At 36.7% G+C, this 18,362-nt stretch overlaps 1 protein-coding gene across 2 annotated transcripts in view; it reads right to left on the bottom strand.

The window, feature by feature from the left end:
• The window catches only part of MLH1 (MUTL-homolog 1), a 255,513-nt gene that overhangs the window by 143,790 nt on the left and 93,361 nt on the right, over positions 1–18,362 (bottom strand). For both annotated transcript variants that reach the window (XM_089808703.1, XM_089808704.1), the window contains exon 7: positions 15,811–15,909. In XM_089808703.1, coding sequence (XP_089664829.1) covers positions 15,811–15,909 — 99 coding nt within the window. The remainder of the gene's footprint in view (positions 1–15,810; positions 15,910–18,362) is intronic.

Below are 18,362 nucleotides of genomic sequence, written 5' to 3'. Positions count from 1 at the left end.
TTGGCATCTAATGAGGGTCATGGCATAAAATGACCATCAGGAAAACTTATTGGGAAGTTACGATTAATCAATGAAAACTAAATAAAAAATGGATAAAGAAACAAATTTTTGATAATGGAGGCCCCTCTTATGCCTAGAGTGCTTTTATAGGCTTAGGATGATTTGGAAGACCAAGTCGTCTATGGTGCTCTCATCTAGTATGATTAAGTCTCCTGATTTCTTTGAAGTTTGAGAGGACCACTCAGTTTTTGCATGAACTATCTCTTTATGTGAGGTGATGACACTCCCCTTTCATGACTTCAAATAGAATCACTTAAGAGATGTAGCATTCATTTCCATCTTGATGCTTAATCCATGTCATTGTATGACATATATTTTCCGCGATTGTGTATCCATGCTCCATGGAGACCCGTCCCCTAGACTTTTTAGCTCACCCCCATCCCTAGTACAATACGGGGACAACAATTTCCAATCCCCAATGCCACACCAAAATGTTCAAAAAAAGGGGAACATCCTTAAAATGACCACTCAATAGAACAGGGGACTTGGCTTTGGATATCTGTAATGCAGACGACCAAATCGTTCCTCGATCGTCCCCAGGACGAATTCCCATCCTTGACAGCCCAACCACAAAAACGTGGCAATCAAATTTGGAAAAAAAACTATTATTTTTTTGAAGTTCCTTTCATGTGGTTGGCCCGACATAACTAATAGAAGAAAAAAAAATTCAAACCCTAAGTTAGAAGATAAAACACTTCAAAAGAGACTAAAGAGTTCATTTGGTCATTTGCTAAAAGAAACTTGAAGAAGTGAAGGACTAGCAAATTGTGAGTGTACAACGTTGCAAGAAGAGCTTTTGGCAACAAATCTTCATCATTAGAGACATGTTTTCCATTTTCCATTTGCTTTTGGCTTTTTCTTTTTCTTTTTTTTCCTAGTTCAGCAACACATAGGAAAGGTATTGTGAGTTTATTATTTTTATTTTTCAACTTACAACACAATTTAACATTTGACAATCATAAAAACAATGAAAGTGAGGGAAGTAGTGATAGTATGGATTTTGTTATGAAGCAACTCAAACATATCAAAGGAAAAGAGTTTATTCAACCCCAAGAAACCTCTCCTACAATTTGTTACAAGAGTTGATAAAGATAAGAAAAATAAAATCTAGGGGTAATAGGGAATGGGAGTATCATTTGTGTCACAAACTTTGTTTTGGCAGCTATACTAGAGTACATCGCCATCTTTTCTGGATAGGTGGTCGAGGGGTGAAGGTTGCAAGAAAATAACACGAACAAAAACTTGAGGCAACTAGATTAAATATTGAGGGGAAGGCATTAAAATCAAAGACTTCAATAGAGAATGTGGCATGCCACTTTCTCGTAGGGAAGAAAGTGGCATGTCCACTCCCACTTCAAGGAAAAGAAGACTACAAGAGATTCTTTAATTTGCAAGCACAATAGGTCGTTGAATCATGTTTTCCTAAGTTTCTTTTTCCCATGCTATACCAATTCTTGTGTCGCACTCATCATATTTTAAACAAATGTGCAAAGACATCTACTTTGTTGGTCCCTCATTTATACCACGTATAGAAACTAAACTACGCACAACCCTTTTTGATAAAGAGTACTCCAAAGTGAGTGTTTTGATAGAGGATATGAGACAAACATGGTTGAGGGATAGATGCTCCATCATCATGGATGGGTGGACCAATATCAAACATTGGCCACTCATCGATCTTATTGTCACTAGCACAGTGGACTCTTATTTAGTTAGAGTTATAGATTGTTGAGAGAAAAGGACAATTGCAACCTTCCAATTTTAGATTTTGAGAGAAATTATAGCAAAGGTTGGACCCACAAATCTTATGTCACTACTCAACAGGCTCTTATTTTCTTAGACTTATAGATTATTCAAGGAAAAGGAAGGATGCGACATTCCAATTTCAGATTTTGACAAATGCTATAGAAGAGGTTGGATCTACTAATGTTGTGCAAAAAGTCACTGATTCAACATGGGAGTGTTTGGTAGATTGATGGTGGAGGGTGCTTATAAACATATTTTTTGGACCCCACATTGTGTGCATGCAATGAGAAATGCCTTGAAGGACATTGGGATAATTGATTGTATAAAGGCAATGGTGTTCGATGCTAGAGATGTGCAAATGTTTATTTGCAACCATTACACATCTCTTGTAGTGTTTAGGACATTCTAGAATAAGGGACTCCTCGAGATCGTGGAGATGATGTAGAGAAGGCGAAGGAGTATTCTACAAGAGCTACACAAATACTTAGAAAGGCTTTGGAGTCATTATTCAACGGTTTTCCTTTATAAACCGCTCTCATTCCTAGTAGCCCTCCTAATAGGTTTGTTGGCCCACATCTTTTGAATCAAGCAAGATGATCAAAATATAAGCACAAATTTGAATAGCCATTAGGCCCTTACTAAACATATTTCAAAATGGAGTAGGGTTCCTTTATACAGCCATGGTCAAATTTTTACTATAACAATTAGTTAGGCCTAATTAGGCTTATGGATTAAGGGCGACTTATGTGTGGTCTTCCAAATTGGTACTAAAGGGCATTCGAGCATGGATTTGGCTTGTAGAATGTCCAAACACATCATTTGATTGCTCCACAATAATCCCCAATAATTTTATGTGGTTATAATGTTATTTTAGTCCTTTCTTCGAGATTTTCAGCTAGAGACAGAGACAACAAACCTAGGAAGTCACCTTTCCATACAAAAACCTTCCTTTGGTTGTTGTAAGTTTGGAATCTTGAAAAAAATACATAACTACAAGTCATTTCACATATTTGTAGGGAATTTCATTATGGGGATTGAAATTTATACAATTTTTATTATCATTGGATGCCCTAATGTAGGGTTTTAAGTTTTTTCTAAATAAATTACAATAACTTTCAATTTACTCAAGTAAAACTGAATGAAACCAACTTCATTAGAAACTAGATTCACTCATTGCTCATCTCCAATTGGTTTCAAGCAGCCATAGGTGAAAAAAGACTATTAAAAGAGATGTATGGAAATATCAGCAATGAAATACGGGGACTTGCACCCCCTCCCAAACCTCAAGTACCCGCCTACGAGACGTCCCTGCATCGGGTACTTAGAGTACCCGAGTACCCCCAACTCAGCCATTCCCAACCATGCCACCGCTGGGATGGGTACTTGAATTTCTATTTGAATTTTGATTTTTGAAAGCTATTGTTGGGTATGTACAATATCACTATGTTGAATGTTCGATGGTTCTAGTTCGTGTTGCAATTTTGCTATGTTCAAGTATTTTAATTTCGTATGTTATATTGAAACACCATTTCATAACTAGCATTTCAAGTTCTATATGTATAGTATACAACACCCCTCCCTACCTTGTCATCCCCTCGTCGTCCCCCCGTCATTCCAAAATTGAGGCCCATCATCCTCCCATCCTGGAAAGTCATCTTGATGTACCGTAGCGCTGCTGTTACACTGAATATCAGCCGCTAAAACATTCGTGACTTCCTCAAAACTCAATAAAATTGAGTGAACCAAAAAGGAAAGGAAAGCAAATTCAATAATCTTTCATTCCCAATCAGTCTCAAATCAATATCAATTTGTACAAATACATAGAATGCAAAGAAACGGCGAGGAAATATTCCAATTTACAAAAATGGGATATGCATTGATTGTTTACTTCACCAAAACTTCCACCAAACATCACCAACCACGTGGGTGAACATTAAATGGCCTTTTGAAGGTTTTACAACCATTCTAAGTGTTCTCAACCACTTCTCAAATTATAGACTAACAAGTACATCATTATGTCCACTTTTGACAAAAGTTGTTCAACAACATAATGCAACTTACGACAACTTTTGAAATTTTGCAAATCCTAAAACCTAATGACTCAACCCCGACTCTAACGCACACGAAAGGGTCTTAAAAGACCTTATTCCATGTAAACTTAGTTACTCTGGTTCGTTGTTTTGGCCTCCGAACCATGTCTAGGTCCGGGTTCAATTTGCCACAAATACGGGTAGGGCTCGAATTTTTGAGGGGTGGTTTGAACCAATAGAATGCCAAATCGATCCTAGACGAATTTGTGCTGCCAAGACGAATTTCCATCAAACCTAGGTGAATTTTTCCTAGTGGACAACATTTAAGTGATTTTTTTGAACATATTTTATAATGTTTTGAAATTTACAACCCCAAAAAGTGAATGTAAATGGCTTGTCTAGGCTTCTAACACTCATTTGTGGTGTGCAAATAGGATATTTTGTCTTGAGCAAGAGCAAATAGGTGGTTGAGCAAGAGTTCATTTGCGCAAGGAATTGGAAGATTGGTTTGTGAGCTATATGATAGTGCCTATGCCTCATTCCTACAACTTTGCAAGTTTACAATGGCAGAAAGCATTATCAAGCTTATCATAAATTGAATTAGGAATACTACCCCTTATTTCCAATAAGTTCCTCTTCAAGTTCAATAAATACTTGCCAGTTGGATTCTCAATTATTGTCTGATCATCTTCTACATACCTTATGTAATACTTCTCAAGTTGGTCTCAAGTTCATCATCTTCAAACCCAACTGGTCGCGCTCGGTGCTTCAATGGCAGAAAGCATTATCAAGCTTATCATAAATTGAATCAAGAATACTACTACTTATTTCCAATAAGTTCCTCTTCAAGTTTAGTAAATACTTGACAATTGCATTCTCAATTATTGCTTGATCATCTTCTACATACCTTATGTAATACTTCTCAAGTTGGTCTCAAGTTTATCATCTTCAAACCCTATTGGTCACACTTGGTGTTGGTATGCTCAGGCTTGCAGTCTCCTCAGCTCTGTGGGAATCGATATTGATCGCCTTCCTCCCTTTCAGTATTCCCTAGACGCTCCCTCTCATCTCCTCCCCCCTTACTCAGAGTTGAATGAGATTACCAAGATGGACATCTACAGAATGTTTATTCATGTGACTTGGGTCAATCCACAGGGGGGCCTCCACCCACGTATGGCCTTCTATGCAGAGCACTATATTGACATTCACGATGGTATTATTGTACAAACTCCTTAAACTGTAATTCGGGATCCCTGGTATCAAATCTCTCTATAAGCTTCTCAATGAACTCCTTGTAAGAAGTGATCTGATTATGTCCCAAGGTTACCATGCCATGATGCCACCACTCATGTGCTGGTCCATCCAAGTGAATAGCTGCATACTTTATAGCCTCCTCTTCAAGCATAGGATTCAGCTGCAAGTATGTATCCATCTTCTGCACCCAAGCTCGTGCGGTCATCTTCCCTGAAGCATCATAATAAGGTAAAGAAAGTTTCCCATCTTCCCTGAAGCATGTCAAAGAGTGTGTAGTTTGTCAGCAAAATAAGGGAGAACACACATATCCTGCAGGGTTGTTACAACCTTTGCCCATTCCGAATAGGAAATGGGAAAGTATTTCTATGGACCTCATCACCGGATTACCACGAGTACAGGGGAAAGATTGCATCTATGTGATTGTTGACCGGCTGATGAAGTATGCTCACTTCTTTGCTATTCCATCCACTTACACAGCAACACAGGTGGTCGATCTTTTCGTCAAAAAGATATTCAGGTTACATGGGCTACCTAGTTTTATTGTTAGTGATCGAGATAGTAAATTTATGAGTACTTTTTTGCAAGAAATCTTTAGGTTGTGTGGTACAAATCTTACACCTAGCACTAGTTATCATCCACAAACAGATGGGTAGATAGAGATTGTGAATAAATGGGTGGAAGGATATTTGAGGAACTATGTGACTACACAATAGAGGGCTTGGGTCAAATGGCTACATATGGAAGAGTACTGTTATAACACCAATTATCATATGTCCATCAAAATGACTCCATTCATGGCACTATATGGTTATGAAGCACCTAGTTTCATGGATCTAGTTTTGGGGGATAGTAGAGTGCCCAAAGCAAAGCACTTCTTGCAGGATAGCTAGGATATTTTGAGGGTGCTCAAGGAGAATATACAAGAAGCCCAAAATCAACAAAAATTGTATGTTGACCAGCATCAGATAGAGCGCAGCTTTGAGATTGGGGATATGGTTTACCTGAGGCTACAACCATACAAACAGTCATCACTCAAGAAAAGCGGAGTAGAGAAGTTGAAGCCTAGGTTTTATGGCCCCTACGGAGTGATTCGCAAGGTGGGCGAGGTTGCTTACGAGATTGAGCTTCCAGAGGGTAGTCGGGTGCATAATGTGTTTCATGTGTCAAGGCTTAAGAAAGCCATCGGTCAAAGAGTTGTGGCTTCAGCAAAATTGCCACCATTAAATGAGGGAAAGCTCATATTGATTCCTGAGACCATTCTAGATACTAGGGAAAGGACTCTGCGAAACAGGGTGATTAAAGAATATTTAGTCAAATGGAGATATCTGCCAGAGGACGATGCTAATTGGGAAAGTGAGCAGGTGCTACAACAAACAGGACTGAGATTGCTTGAGGACAAGCAATTTCAAGGAGGGCGGACTATAATGTCCCCATCTTTTATTTAATTAATTTAATTAATTACTGTATTACAAGGGAGAAGCTTCTAGAGTGTGTATTAATCATTGGAAAGGGGGAAGCCTCTAGTAATTTGACTTCCTAGAAGCACAATTAATTATTGTATTGCAAGGGAGGAGTTTCTAGAGAGTGCATTAATTATTGGAAGGGGGAAGCTTCTAGTACTTGCAATTAATTAATATTTAATTTCCTTCTAGAAGGGTGTAGGAAAAGTATAAATAGAGGTGGGAGAGTCATTGTTGAGCATTGGATGATTGCGAATTGCATTTGATAAGAGCTTGGATGTGTGAGTCAAATATCTTTCTTGGCATTACAGGATGTTCATCCTCTCTTGTAACATTCTAGACGTCATTCCCTTGGGGTTTGCCTTTGGAATACATTACTTTGTATTTGATTTTATCATTTTGAGAGCTAATATTATTTCAGCAGCGGTTCAATCTTCAATTTGAATAAATTCCTTCTTGTTCATGTTATGTGGATTGAAACCTATGCAAAGACATTAAAATCGCTTTCAGCAATTGGTTTAGTTCTTGGGCATTTCCAGGGTGCCCATTACACCTTACTACTCAACCGGCAGTGGCCTCATGCCTTATAGACCCAGTTAAGCTCCTTCAGAGTTGGCTCTCACCAACTCCATATCCAATCAAATCACCAAACCAACAAAGATGAGTGGTTTTGTCAGTGTTGTGACATGGGTGTGGCTGAGACTGAGATCCATTTCCTATTCTACTGTTCAATTTACTATGAGATTCATGGGAGGTTCCATTGTTTATTTAGAGAGTGCAAGTCCCCGTCCTCCTTCAAGTATGATGATTAGCCGTGCCTTTCATTCTATCTCCAGGAGGCCTTCCATCTTCAGGATCTCACACTTTGGGAGTCTTCCCCCTCTAGATCTGCATCCCCTCATCAGCTTATCACTTCCCTCTTCACTCTGGTTACCTATCCTAGAGGAAACAAGCGGTGTGGGGGCTTGTCCACTACTACTCACATTAGATTGACAAGACCGCGCAGAGATCACACGCATGTACCACTTGCGATAGTGGTTCACCTCTCTCTAACGACGGGTTTGGACTTCTCTGCACACAGATAGTTATCCTTCAATGTTGAGCTACTTTTCGACGACTATGAACCGCTAGTTGTTTGTCAGTTTTGTAGTCTCTCTTGTTTAGGGTTATTCCTCTTTGTTTGTTTCTTGCTCTATTGATTTCTTTTTTCTCGAACATCGTTTGGTGGTCCCACTACCTTCTGGCCTTAGCTTGTATTTTCAATCCCTTAGGCCCGTTTGGGGTCTCTTGTTCACATTAATATTTTATCTTATCTCTATTCTATTTGTAATTCTCTTTAGGTCTAGTTTCCACTTTTTCTTTTCTTCCTTAATGTTGATAATTGCAATCTTTGGTGCTTCTTCCTCTGCTATCTTTGTTTTACCCTTAGTCTTCTCAGTTTTCTTGCCTTTATCTATCTTCATTTCTTTGGCGACCTTTGCTTTATTCGGGCTAGGCCATTGTGCATTTGGCTTTGCCTTGTGGCCTTTTCAAGTGTTGGTTGAATTTGTTTTTCTTCTTTAACTGTGGAAGGGGCCCTTATAGACCTTCTTGTAGCTTTATGAGGTTGTGGTGTAACCTCTTTCTGATATCTCAACAATAGGTGTATCCTGCACCTCTACATTGTAACTAACTCCATCTTTTGTAGGATCTGCGCTAGAACTGCCCATTTGTGCCTTTGTATGACCTTCGGTGCTCTTCTTCATAGCTGTCCATTCTTCCTTCTCTGAAAAATTCTCAACCTTTCTCTTTTTGGATGCTCTATACAGTTCTTCCCTCACTTGGCTGAATTTCTCTTTATAGGTTCCCCATTTTTTTGCATTCTTATTCCTAGGTGAAGCCAACATAATATTTGTATATAGTTCAAGCATTTCATGGCTTACCTAACAACCAAGAGGATGAATGAAGATTTCTCATGGTTCTATAGCTTACATGCATGTAACATCTGTTTCCGCCATGAAGCACAAAGTTTCAACATATTTCTCAACTATTTCCCTTGGATTCCTATACCTTTGCTTCATTTCCTTCTGATAACCTTTGAAAAAACCAAACAAATCACTTGTGATGTTTCATTTGAATGGCATATGATAATGTTCAGTAATCAATGTCATGGTAGGTACATCATTTGTCCAAGCACATGGATGCATGTTTGGAAACTTGTGGATAATATCAAAGAACATGTGAAGAATCAATGATCCAAACCTACAAGGTTGTGTCTTATCATGCTTTATCCTTCAGAGGTTTTCAAATAATGTTGTCTCAAGATTTTGCATATGTCAAAGTGTTCATTTCCAACTACCATCTTGTAAGTTGCTTGAATTATCCCTACAAATATTGAATTATACTAGTCGTTGTAATGCATCTTATAGCCCAATATCTTTGCAATTATCCTAACATCTTGTTGTCTAATATCAAAGAGTGGCATTGCCCTTTCATCCCATTTAGTTCCTGTCTAGGCTTCAACTTCTTTCTTGACCATTTTCATCGCATCTAGAATTAGGCTTGCATTATCTATTCCTCTAACGAAGTGTATCAACTCCTTGGTTATTATAACTAGTTCATCTCCAATCCAAAAGAATTTGTTATGATTTCTTCTCAAAACTACTTTGATCCATTCAAGTTCATCAAACTCTTCATAGTTCATGTATTGTGAGATGTTCAAATTCTCCAAAAATTGAAATTCACTCTTAAGGGTTGTATCATCTTTGTGAATCTAACTTTAATCTTTCCAAATATCCTCATTTCCTATTGTCTCAAACTTATAGTGTATATAAGCTCTCATATCTTCAACATGAAGCATGCCCTCTGGGGTTTGCGAGAAAAACGCACCCTCGAGGTTATCTTCCATAGACGTTTTTAAACTAATACCTTGGCCTATCCTTAACATCATAAACTTAAGGCTTATTCATGTCTATGTAATTCGATAACAACTGAAAATACTTCAAATTAAGAGTTTGCAATGCGTAAATACGTTGTGTCGATCGCATTAGGGCTTCCACAAACTGCTTGAAATCTTTGCAAACTCCTTCCAATCTTTTTGCTCAAGCTCTTTGGTATCTCTGGTATCTCAAATAGTGATGAATAATTTGATTTTACCCTTTAAATTTTTATCAATTTCTTCTATCATTAATGCATTAGGTCATAGGACAAAAGGCTGATATGAATCAACATAATATGCTCAAATGTATGGTGATCATCCAAAACTCCAGACAAACATCTACAAATACAAATTTATGATCAATAAAGCTTTTTGTACCTCATACTAAGCTCGCATAACTTGGTACTTCAATTACGGGGCCTGATGATTTACTAGTGAAATGCTCCCCCTAAGACAATAATAGCCATTTAAGTTGATGATGAGGGCTCAGTACTTAGCACTGTTTCCCTTTTGTTCTGTGCACCAATCTACTCTTTTTCTTTCTGCACTTTACTACTACCAACATCGCTTTCCTTTACAAAAATCTTATCAAGGATCTCATGCTATGTTATATTGATATTGTTATTCCTTCTTCCAACATAATTGTTCCTTCTGACAGTAGTTGTTCTCATATTTTTCACAAATCCATTGAATCTGCAATATCTACTTGTGTGCCTAGTTATTGCAATTATAACAACTATATTTCCATACCTTGGTTCATTTTGAATCACCTGCAATCCTCAATCTCTGGCCATGTGCCCAAAGTTGTTACACTTGTACCATGTGACACCATTGATTATGACATTGTGATTCCCAAAGGTCTTCTTGCAATCATATTAGATCTTTCATTTGCTCTTCCATTAAATCATTGATTAGGTTTTTTGCATTCATGTCATTTATGTCCATAAAGCCAACAATTGAAACAATATCTAGTAATTGGTTTAGTGTCTATATTAGCTTTGCAATCTTTCTTCATGTGACTATATTTGTTGCATGCACAGCATCTTCTTTTGAATGACTTCTTCTGTTCCTTAGGTTCTTCAGTCTGATCTATTGTCTGATTAGGATCTTGCTCAACTGTGTTTTATGATTCCTTAGAACATTCATCTTCCACATATCCAACTCATGTCATGTCTCCCTTAGGCTTCTATTGCGTTAGTTGCTCATCAAGTTTGTTAGTATTTGAATATAACTTCTCAAGATGTAACTTTGTCTCAACAAGCTCACCCTTGACAATAATAGTGTATTTCTCAAGTTCCTTGAATTTAAGTTTTGAATCGTCAAGTTCAGATGTTACCTTTCCAAGCTCAGAATTCAAATCCTTACATTCATCAGTTTTACCTTTAAGATCTGCTTCAAGTTTCTCTTAATGAAATTTTCCATCTTCAGCTACCTTAACCAACTGAAGTGATGTGACTTCAAGTTCATGTTTCAGTGTCAGATTTTCCTTCTTGAGTTTTGCGACCAAATCTAATTCATTGTCTCATTTAGGTTCCTTGATCTGATCAGCTAGCTCCTTTCTTTTAGTCCTTGAAATATGAATCTGATCCTTGAGCTTCTTAATGTAATCTTATGTATCTTTTAGCTTCATTTTTAATCTTTCTTTTTCCTCATTAGTTCTGTCCAAATCTTCAAGTGCCACTTCAAAGTTGCCTTGCAAATCATCTAAGTCCATAAGGATTTTCCTCAAGTTGTAAAACTTGTTTTGAGTAACCGAGCTCTGATAACAATTGTTACAAATAGGCAATACTGAGAGGGCAGGGTGAATCAGTATTGCAGCACTTTTACTCCAACTATACATTTCAAAACTTGACCATATGTATCTACAAATAACAAAAATCAAAAGTAAAGCACACAACAATAAGCAACTCATAACACCATGATTTGTTTCTGAGGAAACCCTAGCCAAGGAAAAACCCCGATGCAGATGGTACCCACAACAATGCACTACTTTGAATGTTCTCTATTACAAATTTAGACCCTATTAGGAGTCATTACATACATTTAGTACATTAGCCCTTGTGAGAGGACTAGACCTTGTTAGAGGTCTCAACACTGTTAGGAGGTGTATTACAATGGGAGCTCACTGCTCTACAGTGATATATGATCTATGCAATGAGTAATAAATACAATACCAAAAACTGAGTATACTAATATCTGCAATATCTCAGTCTAATTCTGCCCATACAACTACAACTTGCATCTAACCATCAAAATAGCATCATAGCATCATCCTTAAAGTTTGCATGTCATGTGCATATCAATATCATACTTTGCATGAGTAAATTGTCCTCTTTATTTACCCTTTCAATTATATTATCCAGTCGGCCTTATAAATGAAACATGTAGCACAATATCAAAATAGAATATCAAAAATTTAAATTTGAGGGTTAACATCTAGGATGTCATCCCTATATTGCCAAGTAATTGACAAAGCAATTCAATTCCTTAGGCCAAAATTCTAGATCTCTGTCACTTATCCTGTATGGTGTGATATAAGCCCTCTTTCACATTCTTCAAATAACTGACATATCAACTCAGGCGAACATACTGACATCACATTCAAACTCCATTCTACCAATATGTGGCCAATAAAACATATCATGTTAACCTTGCTGGTCAAAACAATACAACTACTGACAATTTTCTTGAACTATACTTAGTCAATTTTCTCAATGAACCAAAACCAAAACTGAATACAAGTCCAAGAAACCTTTCCATCGGATCTTGTTGCCATTAATGACAACATTCATGCCTTCATATCTAGATGCTTGCCAACAATAGTTTTATCCAATCAGTCAAGAGGAACAACCTTACCTCTAGACAGTCAAAGAAGTTAGTGGTCATTCATAGTGCATTAGGGCTACAAATTGGAAAACTACTGAGTATCATTAAGCTCTAGCATTATGTTAGGATACCAATCCCAAAGATGCTATGTAGGTTGAGTAGGATAACATACGTACACAATTTTTTGGGATTCCATTGGATTAGAAAGACCCTTATCTTGCTAGCAACTCAGGTTTTAGTTCCAGTTTTGATTTAATTTCCTAGCCCTATCATGTGTTACTTATGGACAACTGTCATGTCCCCTCTCTAGTCTGACTAGCAGAGTCATGAGAGTTGGCCTATTATTGGAGTCTCATAGGCTAGCAGTGGTGGATAGAGACTCGTACTCAATACTCAATGACTAGAGTTGGTTCTACGGATAGTTTGAGAGCCAGTCAGGGCAATTCCTTCATTTTAGGGATTTTCCTAAAATTTTAGAGGTTGTCATAGTGATCAGATTTGAGGCTCCTCGGGACCAATATATGGTTTCAGTTTCAGGGTGACAAGGTATATTCCCTAGTTTCTAGGAGCATCTCTAGTGTTTAGGGATGGGGCTGCCAGTTGGCCCACATTGCCCAGCATTAGTCACAGGCAGGTGACAGGACCCGTTCACTGATTATTTGGTTGGTTTGGTTTTCCAGTTGAATAAAAGTTTAAATATTTCCTAAGTTTGTGTTTAAATAAATTAAAATAAAGCTATTTATATAGCTAATTGGGGTAATAAGGGGATTTTGGCTTCATCTAGTCAGGCGGGCCTATGTGTTATAGCTCATTGGAAGGTCTTGAATTATTATAACTTATTTTCATCATACGGAGACCTTCGGGCAACTAGAGTTATGTTATTTGAGGAAAGGAGTGTTTTTCCTATACATAAAGGCCTTTTAAGTTTTAATTGAGAAGATGTCAATTTATAATAAAGGGAAAGACATATTGTCCCTTTAGGGTTCGATTGGCTTTAAGAGGAAGATAAAAAGAGATGTTGGCTCATTCTTTCATTATCTTTTACATCTTTATTCTTGGTATTTGCAATTTTGCTCTGAGGAGTGATTCTAGAGGACTAGGACGCAAACCCTAGAGCTTGGCTATTGGGATGCAAGCCCCAATAGATGGTTTCAGCAACATTCTACAGTATTGTTTCAGCAGTTGAGAAAAGATTATCAAGTTCAACGTTTGGGGGTGCTTGTGCATTGCATGTTGAGGGTCTTGTTTGGCACGTTGGGATCTTCTTGCTGCCTTGCAATGACTATACCAGCTGTACAGCTGCCTTTCATCTAGCACGTGAATTGTTGGTTGCCTTACGTCAGCCATCTCTACCCTTTTGGTGCATGGCTGGTCCATTTTTGCGGTTGGCATCTTCATTCCTTGTTTGTAAACACCTTTGTTGGCATACTGATTACATATCTTGCCTGGTACAATTTGTAGCTATTCTAGTTGACTCAATATTATATTATTTGCTGCTGTTGTTAATTATTGTTTTACTTATATCTGTAAAATACAAAAAAGAAGAAACAATCTTTCTGCAACTTCTGTCTAACTCTCTAAGACCACAAGGAAAGCACAAGAAAATCTATTATTTTAATTAAAACTTATAGAAGTTCAGTGAAAGGATCCTTTTGGGATCTTTCAACAACCATATATTTTCTCGTATCATGACATTATGATTATTATGGATAACTGACTATCGGATTGGACTTATATCAATATGTTTACCGTTTAGTAGTTTAGTTATAGACTCTTATAGTATGTCTATTGTATACATTTCGATATTTTATGTCACTTTATAAATGAAACTTAAAACCTTTTGGCATTTTTTCTATATGCATGTCATATTTTGAAAAATGAAAGCATTTGAATTTTGCTAATTTGCTATTTATTAAGCTTCTTAAATGTATACGGTGAATGGTCTATCAATGTTCTGATATGTATATTTGAAATCTCTCTCTATATATATGTAAAACTTCCCTTTTTTTTTTAATAGTCATCCCCTAGTGTCGCCTAAAAACCGACCCTAACCCATACCCTTACTGGAAACATGTCCCCGTCCCCTAAAAATTGGCCCAAAACTGTACCCATACTGAAAACACGTCCCTATCCCCAAAACTCCATGGGACCTAGCCTTTCTCCACACATGTACTCTGTGATTATTGTGTTTGGCCAGTGTGATCATCTTCATATCATGGTGATGTGGACCTACAAGTTCCACATGATTGGGCAGTGTGGAAGCCATCATTGGGAACCAAAGGCTTTGGCATCAGACTCAACATTGGGCTCTCTCTATTCACCTTTCCTTCATCCATTTTAGTTATATCATTTAATCTATAATTCAAGGACCTTGAGTCCTACGCTATGTAAAGTTGTTTATTGTTCTTTGGACATTTTCCAGATTTGCATATTTTGAATTGCAATCTTATTTTCAGAATAAATGCAATTTGCATATAAAGAAGTTGTGGTGAAATGCTGTTTAATGCATATTAGTTTATTAACTTTATTCTATCTTTTAACTGCATTATGTTTCCACAAACGCTCATAAGAAGATGATGTATGAAATCTGAAACAAAACCAATCAGGAAAATCTGTATTAATCATTACTGGCTCTCACTCAAACCTGCAAGCATCTTCACACAAATAAAATCAGGGGTATACATTACAATAAACCATATAGTGGACCTCAATGAGTACTCATTGAGTCACAAGGCAAGAAAGTTCCAGGGAGTAACACTATATCTAGCAGTCTTCCAAAGAAATCAGAAAACACTAAACAAGAAAAAGAAGAATAATCTTCTTCTTTTAAAACTTTAAAAAAAATGTTGAGATAACTAAATATTTTCAACAAGTTTTGATTCAAAAATCAGCTTCCTAATCCAAGATATAAACCATAAGGCCACAAAAAACTTTTTTAATGACCCATGAACACAACAAATTATCTATCCCTACATTGAAAATCCATAGACATTTGCTAATCTAACTAAAGGGAAAAAATAAAAAATGAAACAGCTAACTTTGAGCATAAAAACAATGCATGACCATAGATGTAGCCAAATGTGATATCATCAGCTGGAATTCCTCCTCCTAAAATTTTGATACTCTGCATACTATCATGAATAGATTCTAAAACAAAGTGCCATGACAATATTTGAAATGCGTCTCCATTTTATTTTCTAAAACAAAAAGATTCTCAAACAAAGGGCCATGACAATATTTGAAATGCATCTCCATTTTATTTTCTAAAACAAAACGGTTCCTTAAAATGATACTTGGATATTCCTCAACTACCAATAAAACATACCCTTTGTTCCTTGGATTAATTGATATTGTCAAATTCCAATTTACAAATTACCATTATTAAGTTGGTAAGCATGTATGACAAATTTGTTACTAATTCAGACCAAAAATATAATAGGAAAAACTGTATCATGGCAAAGTTCACATGTAGCCAGGATGTTCAATGCATGGAATGATTATTATATGGAATGCTAACCTGCGTATAAAATATCCTTGTTGTGTTTGAGTGCATCAATTTTGACTCAACAGCATTCTGTATGGTGTCCACAAGACTCTCTTGATTCAAAAGACTGACCTGAAAGAAAATAAACCAACTTTTAAATAATAAATACATAAAACAGAGCAACTTCTAGCAAGAGAACTTGCTATAGATTTATTCATGGATTTAAGCTAAAAGAGAGAGACATCCAAATACAACATACTGTTTAATTCACAGTTACTGATTATTTTTATCAGGGGCCTTAAAAAGCAACAACAAAAATTATTGAACCCCAGGTATGCTCAGTCCTTACTAGAGTACTGTAATAGAGACCTGATCTAACAAAGTAACTGTGTATGAAATCATCTAGAGACTACTAAACAATAATAACAAATGGAATCAGAATAACTGGGAGATGCAGAGCAATAGATCCAAACTACTGGCTCATGCCCACTGTATATGACTGTCAAATCCACAAAGGTTATCAAAGAGTTCATCTTATGGTCAATTAAAGATCATCCAGAAGACTCATCACGGTGTGGGCACCTATGTTACCCCAGGTTTCTAGGATGAGGGGAAAGGGGGACAAGGAAATGGGTTTCTGGGATGGATTTCTGTTTCTCAGAACAGGGGACAGCAGTGGGAACAACTATATAAAAAATAGGGAAAATTTTAAATATAGGTAAATTTTAAATATTCATATAAAAACATGAATAAAGCATGCTTATATAAATTATAGAACCTTAATATATAATGTTCGTGTTAAATAGTTTAACTTTAGAGTTCACATGGGAGTGGAAATCTAATAAATTATTAAAATTGAAACATTCATTTTATAGGACAGCCAAGGGAAAGGTTTCCAGATGTTTCCAAGATTCCAAGACCTCCCGGAAATAGGGACAAGTCAAATTTTGCCGGAAATGCATCCTTGGGTAATATAGGCAAGCACAAAACCCTACTTTATTAACCAAATGTACATGCACTATTGTAATGTGGAGCCTAATCAGACTTGGAGGTTTATTCCACGCAGTTTCCCCCTGCATTATTTCTACAAAGGTTTGTTAATACAGTTACTACTCAATTATCTTCTATAAATGTTAATTTCAATGACGAAATTAGGGCTCTCTTGATTTTGTGTTCTTTGCCTGAAAGTTGAAATGGCTTGGTAATGGCTATGAGTAATTTTGTTTCTGGATCTAATACCCTAAAATTTTATAATGTGATTAGTGTTATTCTAAGTGAAGAAACTTGTAGGAAAACCTCACATGGATCTACATCAGGAAGTGTTTTGAACACACAAAGCAGAGGTAGAACGATTGAGAGAGGAAGTAATTCCGGAAATCGTGGAAAATCAAGAGAAAAAACAAACGGGAAGAGGTCTCAATTGTTGGTACTATGGGAAACCAAGGCATAACTCAAAAGAACAATTAAGGAGATAAACCAAAAGGGAACAAGGAGGCAAATTTGGTAAGTAACAAACCCGAAGAGAATGGTTTGCTTCTTTCTTTAGAAAGTGTTGATGATTCTTGGGTTTTAGATTTTGGGGTTTCATTTCATGCTACACTCAATAAAGGTTATTTTATTGATTATGTCCAAGGAATTTTGGACTTGTTTATTTGGGGGATAATGAACCCTATCAGATTGGTGAAATATGAAAAGTTAGGATTAAGTTTCAGGATGAGAACCATTGGCTACTACATGAGGTAAGACATGTTCCAAGGTTGTTTAGGAATTTACTTTCAACAGGGCAACTCGGTGATGAGGATTGTGCAGTTACTTTTAATGATAAAAATTGGAAGGTTTCAAAAGGTTCCCTTGAAGTAGAAAATGGTGTAAAAGTAGGCACCTTATATCTTTGTACAGGTCATACTGTTCCTTCTACTTTAATTGTTTTCAAAAAAAATGTTAAGGAATAACTGCTATAGTTGAGCAGGGAGAACAAACAATTGTTGTAGATTCAGATATAGTGCTATGGCACAACAGACTTGGGCATAGAGAAAGGTATGAAATTACTTCATTCAAAGAAATTTTTACCAAGTCTGAAATGTGTCAACATGGATTTCTGTGAAAGTTGTGTGTATGGTAAACAAAAGAGAGAGTTTTCTGAAGAGTGGGAAGGAAAAAAAAATGAAAAATTAGAGCTTGTGCATACAGATGTATGGGGACCAAATCAAGTATCTTCCCTTGGTGGCTCTCATTATTATGTTACATTTATTGATTATGCAACTACAAAAGTATGGGTTTATTTCCTTAGATAGAAATCTAATGTATTTCAAACTTTTAAGAAATGGAAATGCTTAGTTGAAAACGAGATTGGTAAAAGATTAAAACGTCTCAAATATGATAATCGTGGTGAATATTGCAGCAATGAATTTGAAGATTATTGCTCCACTAATGGTATTCGTAGACTAAAAACTGTTCCAAGGACCCCACAGGAAAATGGAGTGGTTGAACACATGAACAATACAATAATGGAGCATGCAAAGAGCACAATAATGGAGCGTGCAAAGAGCATGAGGTTGCATGTTGGGCTGCCTTTAAACATGTGA

This window comes from Cupressus sempervirens, chromosome 11, assembly GCF_028749045.1.
Source record: "Cupressus sempervirens isolate cs-2001-9-10 chromosome 11, ASM2874904v1, whole genome shotgun sequence".
Taxonomy (NCBI): domain Eukaryota; kingdom Viridiplantae; phylum Streptophyta; class Pinopsida; order Cupressales; family Cupressaceae; genus Cupressus; species Cupressus sempervirens.
Note: the sequence above shows the minus strand (reverse complement) of the source record. Positions and strands in the feature narration are given on the sequence as shown.